Source organism: Toxorhynchites rutilus, chromosome 3 (genome assembly GCF_029784135.1).
Source record: "Toxorhynchites rutilus septentrionalis strain SRP chromosome 3, ASM2978413v1, whole genome shotgun sequence".
Classification (NCBI taxonomy): Eukaryota; Metazoa; Arthropoda; class Insecta; order Diptera; family Culicidae; genus Toxorhynchites; species Toxorhynchites rutilus.
Genome location: NC_073746.1, coordinates 76140360 through 76160229, shown reverse-complemented (window position 1 = coordinate 76160229; position 19870 = coordinate 76140360). Strand labels below are relative to the sequence as shown.

At 40.4% G+C, this 19870-nt stretch overlaps 1 protein-coding gene across 7 annotated transcripts in view; it reads left to right on the top strand.

Annotated features, from left to right (window-relative positions):
- LOC129774943 (sodium- and chloride-dependent GABA transporter ine) overlaps positions 1–14100 on the top strand; it is a 108879-nt gene extending 94779 nt beyond the window's left edge. For 5 of the 7 annotated variants that reach the window (XM_055779045.1, XM_055779046.1, XM_055779043.1 and 2 more), the window contains 8 exons: positions 3493–3680; positions 3904–4038; positions 11767–11989; positions 12049–12316; positions 12383–12724; positions 12782–13123; positions 13186–13362; positions 13423–14100. In XM_055779045.1, the coding sequence (XP_055635020.1) occupies positions 3493–3680; positions 3904–4038; positions 11767–11989; positions 12049–12316; positions 12383–12724; positions 12782–13123; positions 13186–13362; positions 13423–13665 (1918 nt within the window). In that variant the 3' untranslated portion in view covers positions 13666–14100. The remainder of the gene's footprint in view (positions 1–3492; positions 3681–3903; positions 4039–11766; positions 11990–12048; positions 12317–12382; positions 12725–12781; positions 13124–13185; positions 13363–13422) is intronic. The other 2 variants (XR_008742815.1, XR_008742814.1) reach the window with 2 other exon arrangements.
- Positions 14101–19870: the final 5770 nt, after the last annotated feature.

The window sequence follows — 19870 nt, the reverse complement described above, 5'->3', positions numbered from 1 at the left end:
TACAAATTTAGCTGTCATTGCCAAACCTATCAAATTACTCGGCGAACTCAAGGCAAATCTATGGAACAAGGTGCGCCCATTCGCTAACTAAAAAAAGAATTGTTTTTTGAAAAAAAAATTTATGTGAAATGTAATGATCATGATGATCACAAGGGTCTGAATGATAATATGAAACGTAGAACCCTAGGTTGATCACTTGAAATGTAGTATTATATTATAATGTAAACCAACTTAAGAAATTGAAAGAATTTAAGTGAAATAAAAGGGTTTGAATGAATTCTAAAACGTAAAACGTAATGAATATAATGAATATAGCAATGAGTATTTCATAAAGTATCAGTATATTCCACAAATTGTGCTCAATCGTCTTAATTTACTTTTGTGTATTTTTTAAATGGCTGCAGAAAACCACTTCACGTTTTGACCCACCTGGTAGTATGTTAAGTGCCTTGTTTTACACCAGATTGAGAGTTTGGCAGTTCTCGCGAGTGACAGTGGTCGCAAATTGCATTTGCGACCCGGACATGTTTGACGCTGTCAAATCCTATGTGCTAGTATACGGATGCCCTCAGCCTGATTAAATTATCATGGCATGCTTCTTGTAATCGTGTTGCTTCGTTGGCAATTTCAACAAGACATACATGTATTTGACGAACCAGCCTACGTCTGAAAGTCTCTTAAATAAAGACCAAAAAATACATGTATTCGATTCTACATGCATGCAGCTCTTTCATGCAGCTTAAAAATGCTATTCTTCAAGGTATTTTTTATGCTGTATCTGTACTAATTTGAAGGTGTAATAACCGGTTAGTCTAGCTAGTCAAATAGGACCTCCCAGCCAGAATTTAAAATAATTTATTGTGTAATTTATCGAGACATGAAGTTTGACATTGTCCTGATGGAAAGACAACGCCTATCACGAAGACTAATTCACGATGTTTGTCCTAGATCGTTGTCTTAATTTTTGTGGGAATTCATTGACTGGTAACCATCGGCGTGGGGCTGTCTACATAACACGTGGACAACTTTAGGGGGAGTAGGGGTTACGGAAATGTCCACGTTTTTTGTTATTAATACCTTCAAACATTCACGTTTTCTTACTAAGCGCAAGTTCATGAGTCCAATCGCAGAAATGTTCATTGATTGATCTTCTAATCGACCCCGTTGAGTTTACCTTTTACTAAAAAAATCCTAGTACTTCTACCAAAACTCATCATTATAATATCAGATTATTTTCAGACACAATTCTCGTTCAAGATTTTTAACCACTTGCAAATAACATGTTTCTCCGTTACATGGAATAAATGTTTGATACAGAAAATATGATAGAATAAAGACAGACCCCTCCTCTCCTCTCCCCTTAGAGAGGGGGAGAAGTGTCTATTGACAAAAGAAACGTTTCGTGCCCCCTAAAATCTTCACATGCAAAATTTGGCTCCATTTGCTTGATTAGTTTTAGAGTTATGCAGAAATATGTTTTCATTTGTATGACAGCCCACCCTGATAGAGGGGGGAGGAGTGTCGAACCACCATAGAAACATTTATTGCATCCTAAAACCTCCACATGCCAAATTTGGTTTCGTTTGCTTGATTAGTTCTCGAGTTATGCAGAAATTTGTGTTTCATTTGTATGGGAAAAATAAAAAAAGGTTTATTTTTCATAATCTTGCATGTATTACTGCTTTTTCAAGGAAAAATAATCCCGACCCATGCGCAAATTTAATACGACCGCAAAGGGTTAAAAACCAAGCTCCCTTATTTGAAAATTTAGGCTTATCTGTGCGCATCCAATCGACATTTAATATTATAATTGAGAGGCTCAAAATGAAAGGGGTGTAAGTGACATCATTTATTTCTCTTCATCGACTTTCTCTTTTGGTCATAACTTAGCTGCAAACTCATTCCCAGTTGTGTGTTAGACAATGTGAAAGATAGGTCAAAACCTCATTTATCGAATTCTATAGCAAACTCAAATTAGAACATTTTTGCAGTTGACTTATTAACTAAAGAAAAAGTTTATGAAGAGAAATCGAACAAATCACTTACCCAGCTGTATCCTTCAATCTAAGCCCCTCAATTATCATTAATAACTAAAGGCTGATTTAGACGATGCCAGTCAGCGCTCTAGTTGAAGTATCCAGTGAACAGAGAACAGACACTCGGTTCAAGTTATTTGTACAAGTATCGAAAAAGTAATTGGCCTCTAACTGGAACAGAGTGTCTGTTCTCTATTCACTGGATACTTCAACTAGAGCGCTGACTGGCATCGTCTAAATCAGCCTTAAGGCTTGTCTGTGCGCACTCGATCGGCAATGGTGGAAGTTCATGAGTATTCTGCCAGATTCGATATACACTTTTTTACCAAGAGTAACACAACTCCTAATTTATGCACTGCTTCCGATACATGAGTAGGAATGAATATAAAAAAAAATTGTACCCGCGAGTCTACTCGCGATGCGAACATTTCCAACGCTGTCGTTCGGCACGAAATGAACCTGAAACTTAAACATAATTTTTGTGTCTGGTTGCTATGCATACAGGGACGAGAAAGATCTGTACATTTTTATTGTGGAAATTGATACAATTGGCACGACTGTTTGTTGTACACAGTCAATAAAGATAAGTGAGATGATTCGAGTTTATAACTCTTCAAAAGTGACCGTAATTAGACTTTTTATTGTGTACCTTTTAATGTAATAATTGATGCAATTGGCTGGTCTGTTCACTGTGTACAGTTACTGATGATTAGTTAAATAATCCGAGTTCAAGATTTCATGAAATTTGGGTCCTATCCAACAAACCACAATAAAAAGACAAATTTCTTAAATTGAAATACAACCGCAATAGAGGAGTTGAATGTGTAAAAACACATTTTTCGTTCGTTTTCTTTATTTTTTTCTCGAATCCGAATAACTGATCCCTTTTTTCTAATTTCCAACTTTCTGTATGTATAATGATCCATTAAATCTGTCTCTCTTCACATTTATTATTTTTCGACTCAAAATTCACTCAATGTAATGTTTATGTAACCGTCTCAGGAATCTTCTGAGGTTATTGCTTCACCTTTTTGTATGTTTAGCAATATTTTTTACATTTTTTTCACAGAATTTGCTTTTCCTTCAGCAACATTGTTGCTAACAATTCCCGCTTTTTATTCTCCACCTGTGAAAACAATAAAAATAATACGATATACATTTGAAAACGCACATCATGTGTGTTAACAATTTTGCCTTCCTATATTTCCTAAACCGCAGCTTGAAAACGCTTCTGTAGGAAATTAAGCCGCCGTAATCAATCCAAACCAAGGGTTTGAATATGTTAACCGCAACTCTAGAAGCTCGCTATTAAACCGAAAGTACCAATGCTACGCAGTAACGTCAGTGGTGTGAGCTTGAATGTCTCGTTGTCACTTCAAACACGACTTAGAGTTACATCTTATTTCCAATGAGTATCGTTTACCGGCGGTTAATCTTTATATTTTCCCCCTTTCAGCCCTCCAGATGAGCCATACGAGAACGATAGCTACACGGGCATCTCGGATGATTCGGACATCGATAATCTGAAGCCCCGTAAGCAGCACTGGGCCAACAAGATGCAATTCGTGCTGGCCTGCATCGGATATTCGGTAGGATTGGGCAACGTCTGGCGGTTTCCGTATCTGTGCTATAAAAGCGGAGGAGGTATAATCGAATCGGCCTTCATGCGAGTGCTGACATCTTCCCCATCAGCACACGGTTGCCTAGGAAAATTAGGCTAGAATAGCTCGTTTGAGCTTAACAAACCGTAACTCGAACATCCGCCACGGGCGTCCGACGCAGAAGATGTCAGCAGTAGAAGTTTTGTTTTTTTCTACCGCGCTTGATCTGATGCAAACTATGCGACTCGCTTTTGCTTCCTTTTCAGGCGTGTTTCTGGTGCCGTATTACATCATTCTGCTAATCTGTGGTATTCCGATGCTGTTTATGGAGCTCGCCGTCGGTCAGTACACGGGACGAGGGCCGATTGGGGCACTGGGACAACTTTGCCCACTGTTGAAAGGTAACACACAATATTGACTCTAACAATTCACGACAAACCCACCCAAGGCGTGATACTATCATGCGAAGTTATATAAACTCACTAAGAAAATAGTATTTAAATTTGTCGTGATTTATTGTGACAGCTTTATCCATAAAACAAATAATCGAAGCGAAAATCGGTCCCATTCCCAAGTACGATTCTGAATGAATAATGAGGACATTTCTGAACGTACCTATTCAGCATCCTATTGTCACCTTGCGCTTATGTGGGAGACCTCGCGCGTGCGGCGAGGAGCCCTTCTTGCGAGCTTTTGCGACGCCGAACTGTCTATCGCCGAGTGGGAGCGTAATGTATTCCAGACTAATAGATTAATTATTAATTAAGTAAACGGTGAATGCTAAATGGGGCAACGCGTGCTGATAGTTGTTCATTAATATTTGTTCTAATAGTGTGTACAGTGAAAAAAACTAACGTTAAAAAGTATTGATCCATTGATACTCGTTAGAATGAAAAAAAAATATCTCGCTTATTCACTTCGATGTAAGTTTTTTACGAAATTCGTGAATTCGTGACCAAATAATACCCATCAATGTTTTGACAATAAAAATCTTCACAAATTTCAAAATGTCGTCACAGTACATCTAATGTCATCACAAGGAGAAATGCCCCACGTGGAGATCTCTGAAGGGAACAGCTAATAACTTAAGTAAGCGTATACTACAAAGCTATAACTCTGATTCTGAGTCATTGAAGTTGATGATGCATTTTTTATCATTTTTCAATCTCAGTTGCAAATGTTTTGTCCAACACTATATACCAGTCTACCGGTCGCCCGCGTAGGCATTCCTAGGCTTCGGCCAGCTGGTCTAGGATACTGTCACCTTCAGACGCAATAGATAAATATCCTTCCACCTTTTGCCGTGATCATTTTATAAGGTGTTTGTATTATCCTCAGTAAAACAAATTAGTTGAAGGAGCAGACATTTCTTCATTAAAGTTTCCGTTTTAATATTTTCATCCATATTGTTAGTTATTTAATATTAACACATCCAGTTGTTTGGTCCTAACTTGTAATAAAGCAAAAAATTGTCACTAGGAACAATTTATATAATGTTTTCTCCTGGTAATCATTTGTTAAATGACCAATTGAAAAAGCTGAAAAGATTCGAACATTCGGTTTTTATTGATTTTCGAAATCTTATAATTATTATCAACTGAATTGTTGGAGAAAACTTCGCCTTTGAAACAACGAATGCGAATTTTAATGAAGTTTTGTTGCTTTAATTTTTAAACAACGATAAATAATGTGAATTGCTTGTACAGATTTTTTCAAGAAATATGGTGATGAATAGAGCAACTAGTGAATGAGAAATAAGAAATTTCTAAAATTAAATATTTTTGCTCGTTAGCTCTATTTTGCTGTCGGGTGAAAGCTGCCGGCAAAACATTTCGGCAATGTTTTCGTCGACGTTTGAGAAATAATTTGATTTGATAAAAATTGATTGATATACAAGATACGAAAATTTGTTTGGTGTGATAGTTATAGGGATCGAATCGACCGTTTGATTCAATTTACATAATAGGGGCCAATATTTCCGAATTGATAGTTTCATTAAGGATATGTCAACCTTTTTTTCAAATAAAACACAGGTTAATTTATTCTGGTTGTAGTTCAACAACCATTTTAAGAATGAAATTCGATTCTGGTCATAATTCAATTTCAAATTTCCAATGCTCGATCAAACATTTCAACCGGAATGTTGCGAATTTCACGTTGAAAGTTGTCTCTGAGCTCTTCTAAAATTGCTGGTTTGTTGGCATAGATTAGTGACTTGACATAACCCCATAAAAAGAAATCCAATGGAGTCAAATCGCATGAACGAGGCGACCAATGGACAGGTTCATTTCTCGAGTTAACACATTCACCAAACTTACTTTTCAATACATCAATTGTAACATGCACTGTGTGAAATGTGGCACCGTGTTGTTGAAACCACATATCATTGAAGTTAAGATCTTCCAATTCTGGCCGAAAATAGTCTCCCAACATGTCGCGATAGCGCTCTTCAATGACGGTAACATGACGATCGTTCTCATCGACAAAGAAATTAGGCCCAATCACTCCTCTGGCATTAAAACCTCACCAAACAGTAGTTTTAGTAGTAGTAGTAGTGACCATTCTATCCTGGATTCCTCGAGTCGAGAAAGACGCACCACGCTAGATATGGGGTACAGACAAGGGGGGCGTTGCTGATTAATGGTCAGCTGCATCCCAATAGGAAGTATCCCGTGTCGGGCACACGTACAGAGCATCGAAGACTGCGACATACCAATTATGAGAACACTTGTAATACTAACCTCGAGTCAACCGCGAGTAATCGGTTACATATTACTAACATAGTCTAAGCAAACATTGTCAAAATATTGAACTTCCGGCCCCGTTAGGCTGACGCCATATGAGCCTTAATAAAATATATATTTTGGATAAAAAAAAAAAAAAAAAAGTAGTTTTATTGCGGAAGCAATGGTGTTTGTTGAAGAACAAATGGGTTCGCATTTGACCAAAAACGCATATTTTGATTGTTGACCATTATTGGCCATGAAATGAGCGTCATCGCTGAAGATGATTTTGTGATCAAGATTCGCCAGAGCCCAATCGGAGAAGTTTCGGCGCTTCATATGGTCAAGTAGCTTTAGTTTTTGAGTCAATTTGATTTTATAAGGATGTGGCCCCAGATCTTTTCGCAAAATACGCCACAATGATGTTTGGAAGATGATCAGTTCTTGAGAACGCCGTGCAATTGCCTGATTTGGGTCATTTCGGATGAATTCACTACTTGCGGCTGCGATATTTTTGGTGCATCGTGCAAAATATAGACTTAAGATTGGTCACTAAACTATGTACAGTAGGGTGCCAATGAATGTATGGGAAAAAATCGACCCTAAAATTTCAAAAAGTTACCCCATGCAAAATGTTCACCACCTCAAATAACACCCTTTGCAAAATTTCAGTTCAATCGGACTTAAGAGAAAGTGGCGCAGAGCAGTCAAAGTTTGAGTCAACGTTAGAGCCAACGTTGGTAAACCGCGGCCTAACGTTCAAACAACTAGTCGCCCGTAATGCCCCTGCTGTATACGATCCATTGACATATCATCGAATTCAACGAACAGTTTTTACTAGAACATGAATGCGTCCTTGAGCATCACAAGTCGAAACATCTATTAAAAACAAATCAAATAAATACAAAAAAATAATATCAAACAATGTTCAAAGTCAGCTGAACCCGTGATTATCGCTATAATTGCAAGGGCGGCATCAGCTCTCAGACAAACCTATTGAAATTCATGTTGTAGATCATTATATACCATACCATGGTACCTCACAAACTGTCAGCATGTGCATCGTGGTAGTCCATTCATGAAAAAGCCACACCTAACCCCACCACCTATTCCTCTCCTCCCTCCACACGTGGTTTCCTATTATCTCATTGACTCATTTGCATACTCTCATACATTTGTTTCCCTTTTTTACAACTGGTAACGGTGTCCCTTTGTTATTAATGGCTGATTTTCAGTGGCTGTCTCGCTGTTCGGTTTTACGGACGTGTTCAAGTCACGCTAGTTGTTCAATTTGCTATTTAATTAAGCGACATGTGTTGGATGCCGCCGGTTGTAAAATTATCGACTGGCAATTTCATTGACCATGAAAAATTAGCGGGCAGGAATTAACTCTTTATCTCCTAATTATGTAACCATGGGAAAAGTTTTAATTGAATTCATTATAACCTTGATAGAACTGTATCTTCACTTTCCATAATCCAAGTCGAACTCGATACTAAGAGTCTTGATCTAAGACTGTCGTTACCGACAGTAGAAGAATTATTTGCTTATTTGCAACCTGAAGTTCGGCCTGAAGACAAGTATTTTCTAACTTCGAGTACACACAAAGACTTATACCGGCCGACCAGGCATATGGTGTGGCTTCTGCGTCCGCTATATTACAGCGACTGATGGAGGAAATATTACAAGGTATTCCTGATGTCACTGTTTTTATTGACGATGTTCTTGCCACAGGTCCTGATGATTAAACACATTTGCAGAAACTCGAGGAAGTTCTCAAACGATTGAGTGTTCATAGGATGCGTGCGAACCGTGACAAGTGTGATTTCTTCTCCGAGAAAAAACAGTACTGTGGTTATATAGAACACAAGTTTGGAATTCACAAATTACAAAAGAAGTTGGATGTAATTCAAGGTATGTCAATTCCCAAAGACAAAGTTCAGGTTCGTCCGTTTCTAGGTTTGGTTGGTTAATATGGAAGATTTTTCCCCAATCTGACCACAAATCCTTACCCTCTCAATAACCTGCTCAAGGATGCTGTTTCATTCGTATAGAGTGAGAAGAGCGAAAAAGCTCTAAATTACTTGAAAAAAGAAATGCAGTCAGAACGTTTTCTTGTGCTCTACGATCCTACGATCCGATTTTCGACACTGATGACAGACAACATCATCGAAACAGCTATAAAAACCACTTAATAAAATGATATTCCTGAGTCATAGCGTTTTATGTCACGAAAATCAATAAAATAAAATTGTGTTGATATCAATACAATTATTATTTTTACGTTACTCCCAGAGGAAGTAATCGAGCGGACTCAAATCCGGACTGTACGGCGGCCAATTGCATCCACAATTAAACGGAGCAGAAAAGCGATTGGAGATGACGCGATCTCTGAAAACTCTACGCAGAAACAACACCGTTTCATCGGCGGTATGAGGCTTCGCTTCGTGCTGTTGGAAGATGAATCGTTTGAAATTGGGCATGGCCATCATGACAGGCAAGACTTCATCTTCCAACATTTCCCGATAGGTAGCGCCAGTAACGCTTGCTCACTTAACTATTGCTCGAGTAATACGATTTTACTCAAAATACACGTTCTTGTAAATTGTACATCTTGACACTAAGCACCATACGATCAGACTGAACGAGTAGCCGATTATTATCGTCCCGAAGTGGGGAATGCAGTGTTACGGAGCGAAAAAAATTATGGGAGGTTGTGTCGAAGATACGACCGCATTGTTGACGTAGAACTACACTGTTATTTTATATAAGTCGCCATACATTGGTAGCTTGAAACTACTAGGAATATAAACACTTCTCATCATTTTGCTCTATTCTCAAAGGAAACGCTGCTGTTAATATTACTGGCCTCGAAAAAAGTTGCATTACTTTCTCATGCTCGAGAGAAGCGCAGCTGTCACCCTTAGTGGAGGAAGTTTTGCTACTGGTATGCGAAACCTAATCACATACAAAATCCAGAACGACATTTACTTTCTTGGTGACTAAACAAGGGAAATAAACTCTTTTTGTTCATAACAACCTCGAAAACAGTAGCAATGCTTTATTATGATCAATATTAGCGCAAATGCAATCCTAGTTGAAGGCAGTTTTGCGACTGGTACGCGAACCTAAATAACTTATAACATTCCAGTAAGACATTCAAGATGCTTGGTATTCCCCAAATATTTTTTTGGCGCACAACCTTAACGCCTGCTTTGCCATAACGTCAGTTTCATGCATTGTTGCATTCTCAAAGGCACCAAAGAAGCCGTTTACATTTTCGACCGACGCGCCGAAATCGCCTATTTTGCTGTTGTTTGATGCGGTGTCACACTCTCGAAGGCACGGTTCAGTGCGAGCGTTTTTCACTACACCAACATCGCGTGCATCATTAGATGACGCTTGCCTCGAATTTTAGAAATTGCCCCTGGCAATGCGTTCGTTTTTTGCAAACAAATCTTAGGGAATTTCCGATTCGTTTAGTATGTAAATCGCCAAAATCCGTTCGCGACAAAAATAGTTATTAACGTTAACTTTATTTCATAAAAACGTGACCTGTTTTCTGATTTGACACCCTTAATGAAAGACGTAGTTCTACGTCAAAAATCTATAGGAGGTTGTGTCCAAGATATGACCGCATTGTTGACGTAGAACTACGCTGTTTTTATATAAGTCGCTTGTTTATAACTTCGGATATTATTTAACAATGCTGTGATCGCCCTGAAATGTTTTTTTTTTGTGGAATCAATTGACGAACGCTATTCCGGTGGCCTTTTTTGCAATTGACATAAGCTCGGCTACAATCGATTCTATGTCAATTATATACTTGTTACACCAGCACCATGATTCCACATCTCATAACTACATCAATACACCTTTGGCACCGTATGGAAACAACAACAATGAAAATACTTGCAAGTCTCTTATATCATGCTACATGTTATTTAGTATTGCCTCAGTGGAATCGCACCTCTAGGCATCGTTCGTACAACATAAACCAAGCGCCAAACAAGCGTTCCCCATAGCATGCATACCGAACCATACATTGGTGGCTCAAAGCTACTAGAAATATAAACACTTCTTATCATGTTACGCTATTCTCAAAAGAAACGATTATGTTAATATTACTGGCCACGAAAAAAGTTGCATTACTTTGTCATGCTCAAGGAAAGCGCAGTGGAGGAAGTTTTGCTACTGGCGAGCGAAACCATATCCCACACAAAATTTCAGAGCGACATTTACTTTCATGGTGACTAAATAATCGAAATGATCTCTTTCTGTTAATCTCAAAGAGTAGCATTGCTTCATTATAATCAAGATTAGCGCAAATGCAATCCTAATTGACAGCACTTTTGCGACTGGCACGCGAACCCAAATAACTTATGACATTCCAGCACTACATTCAAGATGCTTGGTATCCAGCGAATGATTTTTTGGCGCACAACCTTAACGCCTGCTTGGCCATAGCGTCAGTTCAATGCATTGATGCAACGCACCAACGAAGCCTTTATGATGACGGAAAACAAACAATGTTAACTGATTGGAAAAAGACTGAATATTTGCCTTAGCAGAGATCGTATGGGTGGTTGCACTTTTGATTATATACAGTCTCGGATTTCTTTTCACTGTATAAAATCGAGTCAAAAAAAATTTTTTGGTCGTTTTTTATGCATATATGTTTCGTGCTTTGAATATAAAAAAAAATTTTGATTCATCCCCTTAAAGTCAGAAAACACCTTTTTCACATGAGAAAAATTGATTTATTAGAATCTCACGTGTGACGCTAACCAATTGGTTATTCTATAAACTAAAAAAAATCTGTTTTTGTAAAAAAAAAACCTCAAATACACTAAAGTCGCTTTATACGCGGTTTTTTTCCACGCGGCTTTCTGACGCGGTTTTAGGAATTTGCGCGGTTTATTTTTACGCGGATTTTGAAGTTAACGCGGTGTTTTTTATGCGGATTTCGAAATTCACGGGGTTTTTGTAAGCGGCGCGTATCAACCGCGTATAAATTTAATATGAAAATTGTTGTGACTATTCACAAAAAAAAGTTGTTATGCGTCACTGATTAGTAGCTGAGAAATAAAAGGAGAAACAGATATCAGGATTGTAGCATGCAAACAAAAATCAGGTAATCAATTGTTAGAATATTTTAGGGTTGTTAGGGTTGCATTTTAAACTTATAATTCACTATTTGTTAGATTTTTACACTGATTGTGAAATTTACCCGGTTTATTTTTAGGCGGATTTTGGAATTTGCGCGGCTTTCCTTTACGCGGTTTTTGTTTATGCGGCACGTATTCTCCGCGTAAAAAAAAGACTCCAGTATATGCCCAAAAACAGTATATCACACTCACACGGGGTTCTCTGATTTCTAACGCGTATCTCTTCCTTCCTTTCCAGGAACCGGTTTGGCTAGCGTTGTCGTCTCGTTTCTCATGTCAACCTACTATAGCGTAATCATTGCCTATGCCATCTACTACTTCTTCACATCCTTCCGACCGGAGCTCCCGTGGACCGACTGTTCCCACCGGTGGAACACGCCCGACTGTTGGATTCCGGAGCGATTGAAGCACAACATAAGCCGGCCGGAAATGTCGCGGACCCCCACCGAGGAGTTCTTTGAGTGAGTTCGCCGTCGACCTGCAAGCCGGGGTTCTGAACAGCCGTTGCTTTTTATTGCAGGAACAAAGTGCTCCAGATAAGCCACGGCATCGAGTATCCCGGCGGAATGCGTTGGGAGCTGGTGGCATGTTTGATATGCGCGTGGATTCTGATCTATTTCGCCATCTGGAAGTCCATCAAATCGTCCGCCAAGGTGCGATATCTCACGGCAACGCTTCCCTTCGTGTTGATCATCGTTTTCTTGGGACGATCGCTCACGCTGGAAGGGGCCGACAAGGGATTGAACTATTTCTTCCGACCGAACTGGCAGGAACTAGGCAGGGCAAATGTGGGTGTTTATTTTGATCTGAATGTATTTGGTCGTTGATGATTATTTCGTTGTTTATGTGGACAGGTTTGGATCAATGCGGCGGCGCAAAATTTCAACTCAATAGGTATCGCGTTCGGCTCGATGATATCCTTCGCCAGTTACAACAAATACAACAACAATATTCTGCATGACACGCTGGCCGTGTCGTTCATCAATGGAATAACAAGTTTGCTCGTTGGGATATTTGCCTTTGCCACGATCGGAAATATCGCTTTGGAGCAGAACACAACCGTGGAGGATGTGATTAGCGGAGGCCCAGGCCTCATATTTGTTGTGTATCCACAGGCTTTGGCTAAGATGCCGGCTGCTCAAATGTGGGCAGTGTTGTTTTTCTTTATGTTACTTTGTTTAGGCTTAAACAGTCAGGTAAGAAGAGAGATTGGTTCATAACGTATGATCAAAGTTCAATTTAAACTTTTACAGTTTGCCATAGTAGAAGTAGTGGTTACTTCCATCCAGGATGGCTTCCCCCGATGGATCAAGAGGAAATTGGTCTACCATGAGTTGCTCGTGCTGATAGTTTGTGCTGTATCTTTCTTCGCCGGTCTTCCCAACCTGATACAAGGCGGCATCTATTTCTTTCAGCTGATCGATCACTATGCCGCTTCGGTATCGATAATGTTTCTGGCATTCTTCGAAACAATCGCAATTGCATGGTTCTACGGTATCAATCGGCTGTCCAAAAACGTTAAGCAAATGACCGGAAGGTATCCGTCGCTTTACCTTCGCTTCTGTCTGCTTATAGCCGTGCCAAGCTTGCTAATCGTGGGTGATCTGCTTCAGCGAAAAGGGACCGGATTTTAAATCTACCTTTTTTTTCTTTGTAGTCATTATGGATCTTCAGTTTGATCAACTACGAAGCTCCTACCTATCACAATGGCAAATATGCCTACCCTGGTTGGGCCCACGGTTTGGGATGGACTATAACTGCGGCATCCCTTGTGTGCATTCCAGCGTTTGCAATCTATCAAATCGCTCGAGCTGAAGGGAACACATTGGGACAGGTAACATTAAGCAAATCACCCAGAAGAATAAAAAAATCAAATAAAACCGGCTAATTACAGAAAATCCTAAATACCCTGAAGCCCAACCTGTACGAATGTAAAGTTTGCGGAGAGCACCATTGTGACCACGATTTCCCCGATGAGGATTACGGCCAGGAGATGGCCCTAGTCGATTCTACCTCGGGAGCACCCCTAATGTTCCATAATACGTCCTCGCCAAATCAAAGTTACCAGTTACCAGTCACTGACGGTGGTCATAGAAATCATAGTGCCCTGAATGGACAAGATCCCGAAAGGCGATGATCCACGTGTTAGAACAATAGAACCAAAAAACGCTTATTTAATAGGAACAATGAACGAATCATTATAACCAATGTCGATCAGTGAAAGCCAGTGAAACCAGTGTAAGGCGCGCATAGTTGCCCAAACTGTTTCGCTGTGGCGAAACGAACAAAACAAAAGACAGCTAGGTAGCCCAATTGCATTTTTTCTCAAATAATCCTGGAATAATCATTTTCCTAACTAGTAGTGGTAAACATTTTACTGAACCCGTTGTGATGCAATGCTGAAACAGCGACATTTGAACATTCGTGACGTGATTAGATCAAGGATAAGTGTGAGGGAGAAAAAAAAAACAAGAAAATTTCGCCATCCGGAAAAATAAACAGACAGTGAAACTTTCAAATAAGGAAAAAGAGTTGTACAATTTTCGTCTCAATAAATCTGTCGTAATTTAAACTTTTGTGTCCTTAGCATTGTCGAATGCTGTGGGTAAATTATTGGAAATGCAATAAGTTCCTACTGTTTGTCAATAGATGGCTCATGCAGTAAGTGCTGGGCGATTTCGACATATCCGAAACGACCAAGATTAGACATTCATATGTCAAAACGTTTTGACATTTTAGTGATTTTCTTTTGGCGTCCTTTCCTATTGTTTGCGTGAAAATGTCTGATTTCGTGCCAAATAATTGTCATTTGTGTGCAGATTTCCAGATTTCATTCAAAGAAAACGGCGGTAGAAGCGCATCGAGAGCTCCTAAAAGTTTACGGAGATGCCGATCTAAGTAAAAAACGTACCGTGATTGGTTCCGCCACTTCGAAAACAGCGATGTGGTTGTTGACGATCATCCGCGTGCAACGACGCAGAACAGTCAGCTCGCGCAGTCCGAAGACATCGATCGCATATTTGTTCGCGTCTATTATAGAGTGGAGATTATACCGTTATCAGCTCGTGGCTGGTGAAGGTATTTCGCTCTAACGGGGTTCTCTGTATTGCGCGAATGAGGAGAGCAGCAATCACAACCAGCGTGATTGCCACGCGGTTCGATTGGGATACCGTTTCATTTCATTCGCATTGGTGTGCGCTTTAAGTATAATATATTAGGCTGTCAAAAAAGTCCTGCGGTATTTTTTTTGAATTTTCATTTGTTCATAAAATCAGTTACAATCATCTGTTTTAAGTCAAATAAAGGGTGTGTCACATCAAATTGCATCACGGAAAAAACGCTGTAGAAATTCGCCCAGTAGACCGATCCTTTTGAAAATTTTTGACAGTAAAATAAAAACTATTAAACAACACTTGGCATTTTCTTTTTATTCATACTTCGAGCCCAAGCCCGTATGCTCGCACCTTCCTCTTTACCCCGTCCATAAGGTTCTGTACAACGTCAGGTTGTAGTTTTTTTTTTAACAGAAATCCATTTTCTCTTGAAGTCCGCCTCCAATTTGACAACTTTTGGGTTCTTCCGGAGGGCCTGCTTCATAATCGCCCAATATTTCTCTATTGGGCGAAGCTCCGGCGCGTTGGGCGGGTTCATTTCCTTTGGCACGAAGGTGACCCCGTTGGCTTCGTACCACTCCAACACGTCTTTTGAATAGTGGCAAGAAGCGAGATCCGGCCAGAAGATAGTCGGGCCCTCGTGCTGCTTCAATAGTGGTAGTAAGCGCTTCTGTAGGCACTCCTTAAGGTAAACCTGCCCGTTTACCGTGCCGGTCATCACGAAGGGGGCGCTCCGCTTTCCGCAAGAACAGATCGCTTGCCACACCATGTACTTTTTGGCAAACTTGGATAGTTTCTGCTTGCAAATCTCCTCCGGAACGCTGAATTTGTCCTCTGCGGAGAAGAACAACAGGCCCGGCAGCTGACGAAAGTCCGCTTTGACGTAGGTTTCGTCGTCCATTACCAGACAATGCGGCTTCGTCAGCATTTCGGTGTACAGCTTCCGGGCTCGCGTCTTCCCCATCATGTTTTGCCTTTCGTCGCGGTTAGGAGCCTTCTGAACCTTGTATGTACACAGGCCCTCCCGCTACTTGGTCCGCTGAACGAATGAACTTGACAAATTCAGCTTATTGGCGACATCCCGGACCGAACTTCTCGGATCACGTCTAAACTGCTTAACTACGCGCTTGTGATCTTTTTCACTGACGGAGCATCCATTTTTGCTGTTCTTCACCTTCCGGTCGATGGTTAGGTTCTCGAAGTATCGTTTTAGTACTCTGCTGACCGTGGATTGGACGATTCCCAGCATCTTACCGATGTCCCGTTGTGACAACTCCGGATTCTCGAAATGAGTGCGCAGGATTAATTCACGACGCTCTTTTTCGCTCGACGACATTTTTCCAAATTTACGAAAAATTGACAGTGAAGCATGGCCAACGTGATCCATACACTCTTATCTGATTATAAGCGAAAGCTGAAGATATAATTCCTAAAAATTAATTTTCTACAGCGTTTTTTCCGTGATGCAATTTGATGTGACACACCCTTTATGCGCCGTTTTGTTCGATGGTAAGTAACCCACTTTTCATCGCCAGTCACCATCCGCTTCAGAAACGGGTCGATTTTGTTGCGATTCAGCAGCGATTCACATGCGTCGATACGGTCAAGGATGTTTTTTGCGTCAACGTGTGTGGCACCCACACATCGAGCTTCTTTGTGAATCCAAGCTTCTTCAAATGGTTAATAACGGTTTGATGACTTATCCCCAGCTCTTGGCCGATGCTACGGCTGCTACTATGCCGGTCTTTCTCGGCTAATTCAGCGATTTTGTCGCAATTTTCGACGACAGGCCTTCCGGAGCGTGGCGCATCTTCGACGACCTCTACACCAGAACGAAAACGTTGAAACCATCGTTGTGCGGTGGAAATGGAAACTGTATCGGGTCCGGTATCGGGTATAAACTGCACAAATTTTATTGGCAGCTTGAGATGTATTTTTGCCTTTGTCATAGTAGTACTGTAAAATATGTCGGATTTTCTCTTTATTTTGCTCCATATTTGCGACACTATAACTCACGAACGACTTAACCAAACAAAACACTGTCAAGGACTATATTATAGCGCGCAAAAATACCTTTCCAACAAGCTATTGGCGGTCTAACGCAAAACGTAAACGATCGGTGAGACATCTGGATTTTGTTTTTGAACTAATAAAATGATGCTAATGTAACCTAAAACTCAAAAACAAATCACGTATATTTTACTTCCGGTATTTCCAAGGTAGTTCTCACATGCAGGAATCGTACATTTTTCTACTTGTATTTGATTGTGCTCTCGAATTTCCTTCTTTAATTCAACCATTGTCAACATTTTTATAGTTTTCACTACTGAAAGAGGTAAATAAATAACATGTTGTATGTAAAAATGCGCAGAATTAAATTTCTTAAAAACTCATCGCAATCAAATAATCTTTTATGATTATAACATTGTAATTTATGGAAAGAACTACAAACCTTCCATAAGCTCACATGGCAAAATTTAAAACCATCATCACTTTCACCGCAGCGCCGCCTAGGTGTAGATTTGTACGTTAGATCGCCAATAGTATGACTCGATACAATGAATACAACTAGAACTACGCGCTTACAACGACACATCGCGGAAATACCGCAGGACGTTTTTGACAGCCTAATATATTAGGTTTAGGAATAGAGAAAAAAATAGAAATTATATTATTTTATATCTGCCGTAATGGCAGAACCATGTCATGTTGAAATGGAGATTGAAACTACTGTTTCCTCCTCACTAGCTACAACGGGGGCTGGGAAGTCGCTTAAACGCGTTCCTCCCTCAGAAGATGTCTCTTCATTCAGAGAAAGAGTTAATGAACCTCAACAAGCCCCCCTCAAGAAAATTGGCAAACTTTTCCTCATCACCCCCTTAATCTCCCGCTCCCGCTTCCGCTCAACTCCCGAACTTGCCCCCCAACCCTACTGATCCCGCTCCCGCTCAACAATCGACCTCGTCCTCCCCCTCAGTTGTTTCCCCTCCTCGCTATCCAGACGATGCACCTGGAGCTGGTCCATGGGTTGTTTTTTCCAGCCCAAACCAAAAGGAAAGTCTATCAATGTAATTCAGGTTACGAAAGATCTAGCAAGATATTATTCCTCCGTGGTCGGAATCTCTAATGTTAGGCCGAACAAACGGCGTGTTGTCGTGAGTGATCGAAAACACGCAAATGCAGTTGTAATCGACGAGAGATTCACCCTAGAGTATCGTGTCTACGTACCCTCCCATGACGTAGAAATCTCGGGGGTGGTAACTGAAACGGGTCTGGCGTGCGAAATGATAAAAGAAGGAGTTGGTAAATTCAAAAGACTCCCTTTGGTGGGCGTTAAAATTTTGGACAGCCGTCAACTAGGTAAAGTATCACAAGAAGAGGGAAAAACTAAATTCACGCCGTCAGGCTCAGCAGGGAGAGCGGAACTTTTGCTGGTTCCGCTCTCCCTGACTACGTCATGGTGGACAAATTGAGACTGCCTGTGCGACTCTTCGTGCCAAAGCCTATGGGCCTGATTCTCGAATACACTTCACGGTGGAAACGAAATAAATGGCACGCCATTGAACTACGTTTTACGAGTTAGTGAAGTGTCGAAGATAATAATGAGTTTTCAGGCAGAATGAGCACAACAACAACCAATCAACACACAAAATGTCTTCGCCACGTTGCCCGTTGACGAAGTGGAAGCGGACACAGCTAACGGGTGCACAGCGTTCATTTTCCAAGGGAATCCGAGGCGCAAAAATGTGACCACTCCCAAAGTTCAAGGACAAGCCCCTCCGGTTATACCCCTGTCAGCATGCCTAAAAAATTGAGTGCAGCAGACAAGCAAAATCAGGTTACTCCTGGTTCACGTTCGAACGGCCCAGCACTCGGGGGGACATCAAAAACCCTAACTGTCCCTGTTTTTCCGTCCGGTTCAACTTCGCAATCGGGATTTATAAAGTTGACTGACCTTATGGATCAAATCTTCACGTGTTTTAACGTTTCCGACTCCGTCAGAACCATTGTTATTTCAATGCTTCCAGTGTTAAAGACAATTTTGCAACAATTGATGCAAAAATGGCCCCTCTTTGCAAAAATTATCTCTCTTGATGTCTTATTTAAATAGAGAGGTTTGAATGGATCCATTCAAATTTCTAATTCATAAATTCAATTGTGATGTTGTTGCTTTGTCCGAAACCTGGTTCTCTTCTCAAAATTATCTCTCTTTCCACGATTTTAATATAATACGCATGGACCGTAATGACAGTTACGGAGGGGTACTATTGGGGATTAATAAGTGCCACTGTTACGGACCCAATTTAGATAGCAAGGCCGGCCAATAAACAAAATAATGTTATTGAAGTGCAAACGAGCGCATAGAAAATTTATAGCCCAATGAATCACCAGATACGGCCATGTGATTCATCCCTTTCTTATTTTTCTTTTCCTTTTGTATAGCTTCAGACAAGCGGTGCATGACGCACCAGAAAGTAGGGACAAATAAATAAACAAATCTGTGACCCGCACGATCCTCTGAATAGATCGTATTACTCATAGTGTAGCGCAGGCATACAAGATAGGAAATCACGTGTTCATTTGAGACCGTGAGCAGGCAGCATAGACAGATAAGGCGCCTGGAATACACAAAGACAACAAGGCACCAGGCGAAAGATTATTGCTGGTAATAAGCCTGGCCTCGCCCATTATCGAATATACGAAGGGCTATAAACAAAAATAACATTTTAAGCCGACGATGAGTAATAAACTTTCTAAATTGTACCCCTCTAGCGAGAGCGACAAAGGTCCGCAGAGATAAGCGGGTAGTAATAACATGTAGGGAAATAGCAGGCAGACAATCGATATGGGCTCGGTTGTCTGAGAAGGAAAGAGAGATCTCTTCTCTCCTTTATAGTTTTAACGCCTAGGAATGAATTCTTGGGTATATATACTGGGGATTCTGGCCTAGGAAGACAGTTCAATTTCACAGTTCAAATCAAACAGTTCAATTTCACAGTTCAAATCAAACAGTTCAATTTCACAGTTCAAATCAAACAGTTCAATTTCACAGTTCAAATCAAACAGTTCAATTTCACAGTTCAAATCAAACAGTTCAATTTCACAGTTCAAATCAAACAGTTCAATTTCACAGTTCAAATCAAACAGTTCTAATTCGTTAGTTCAAAATCAAAGTTCGTAGTTCAAAGTTCAATTCGTGATCCGAAAATCCACCAAGCGTTGACAACC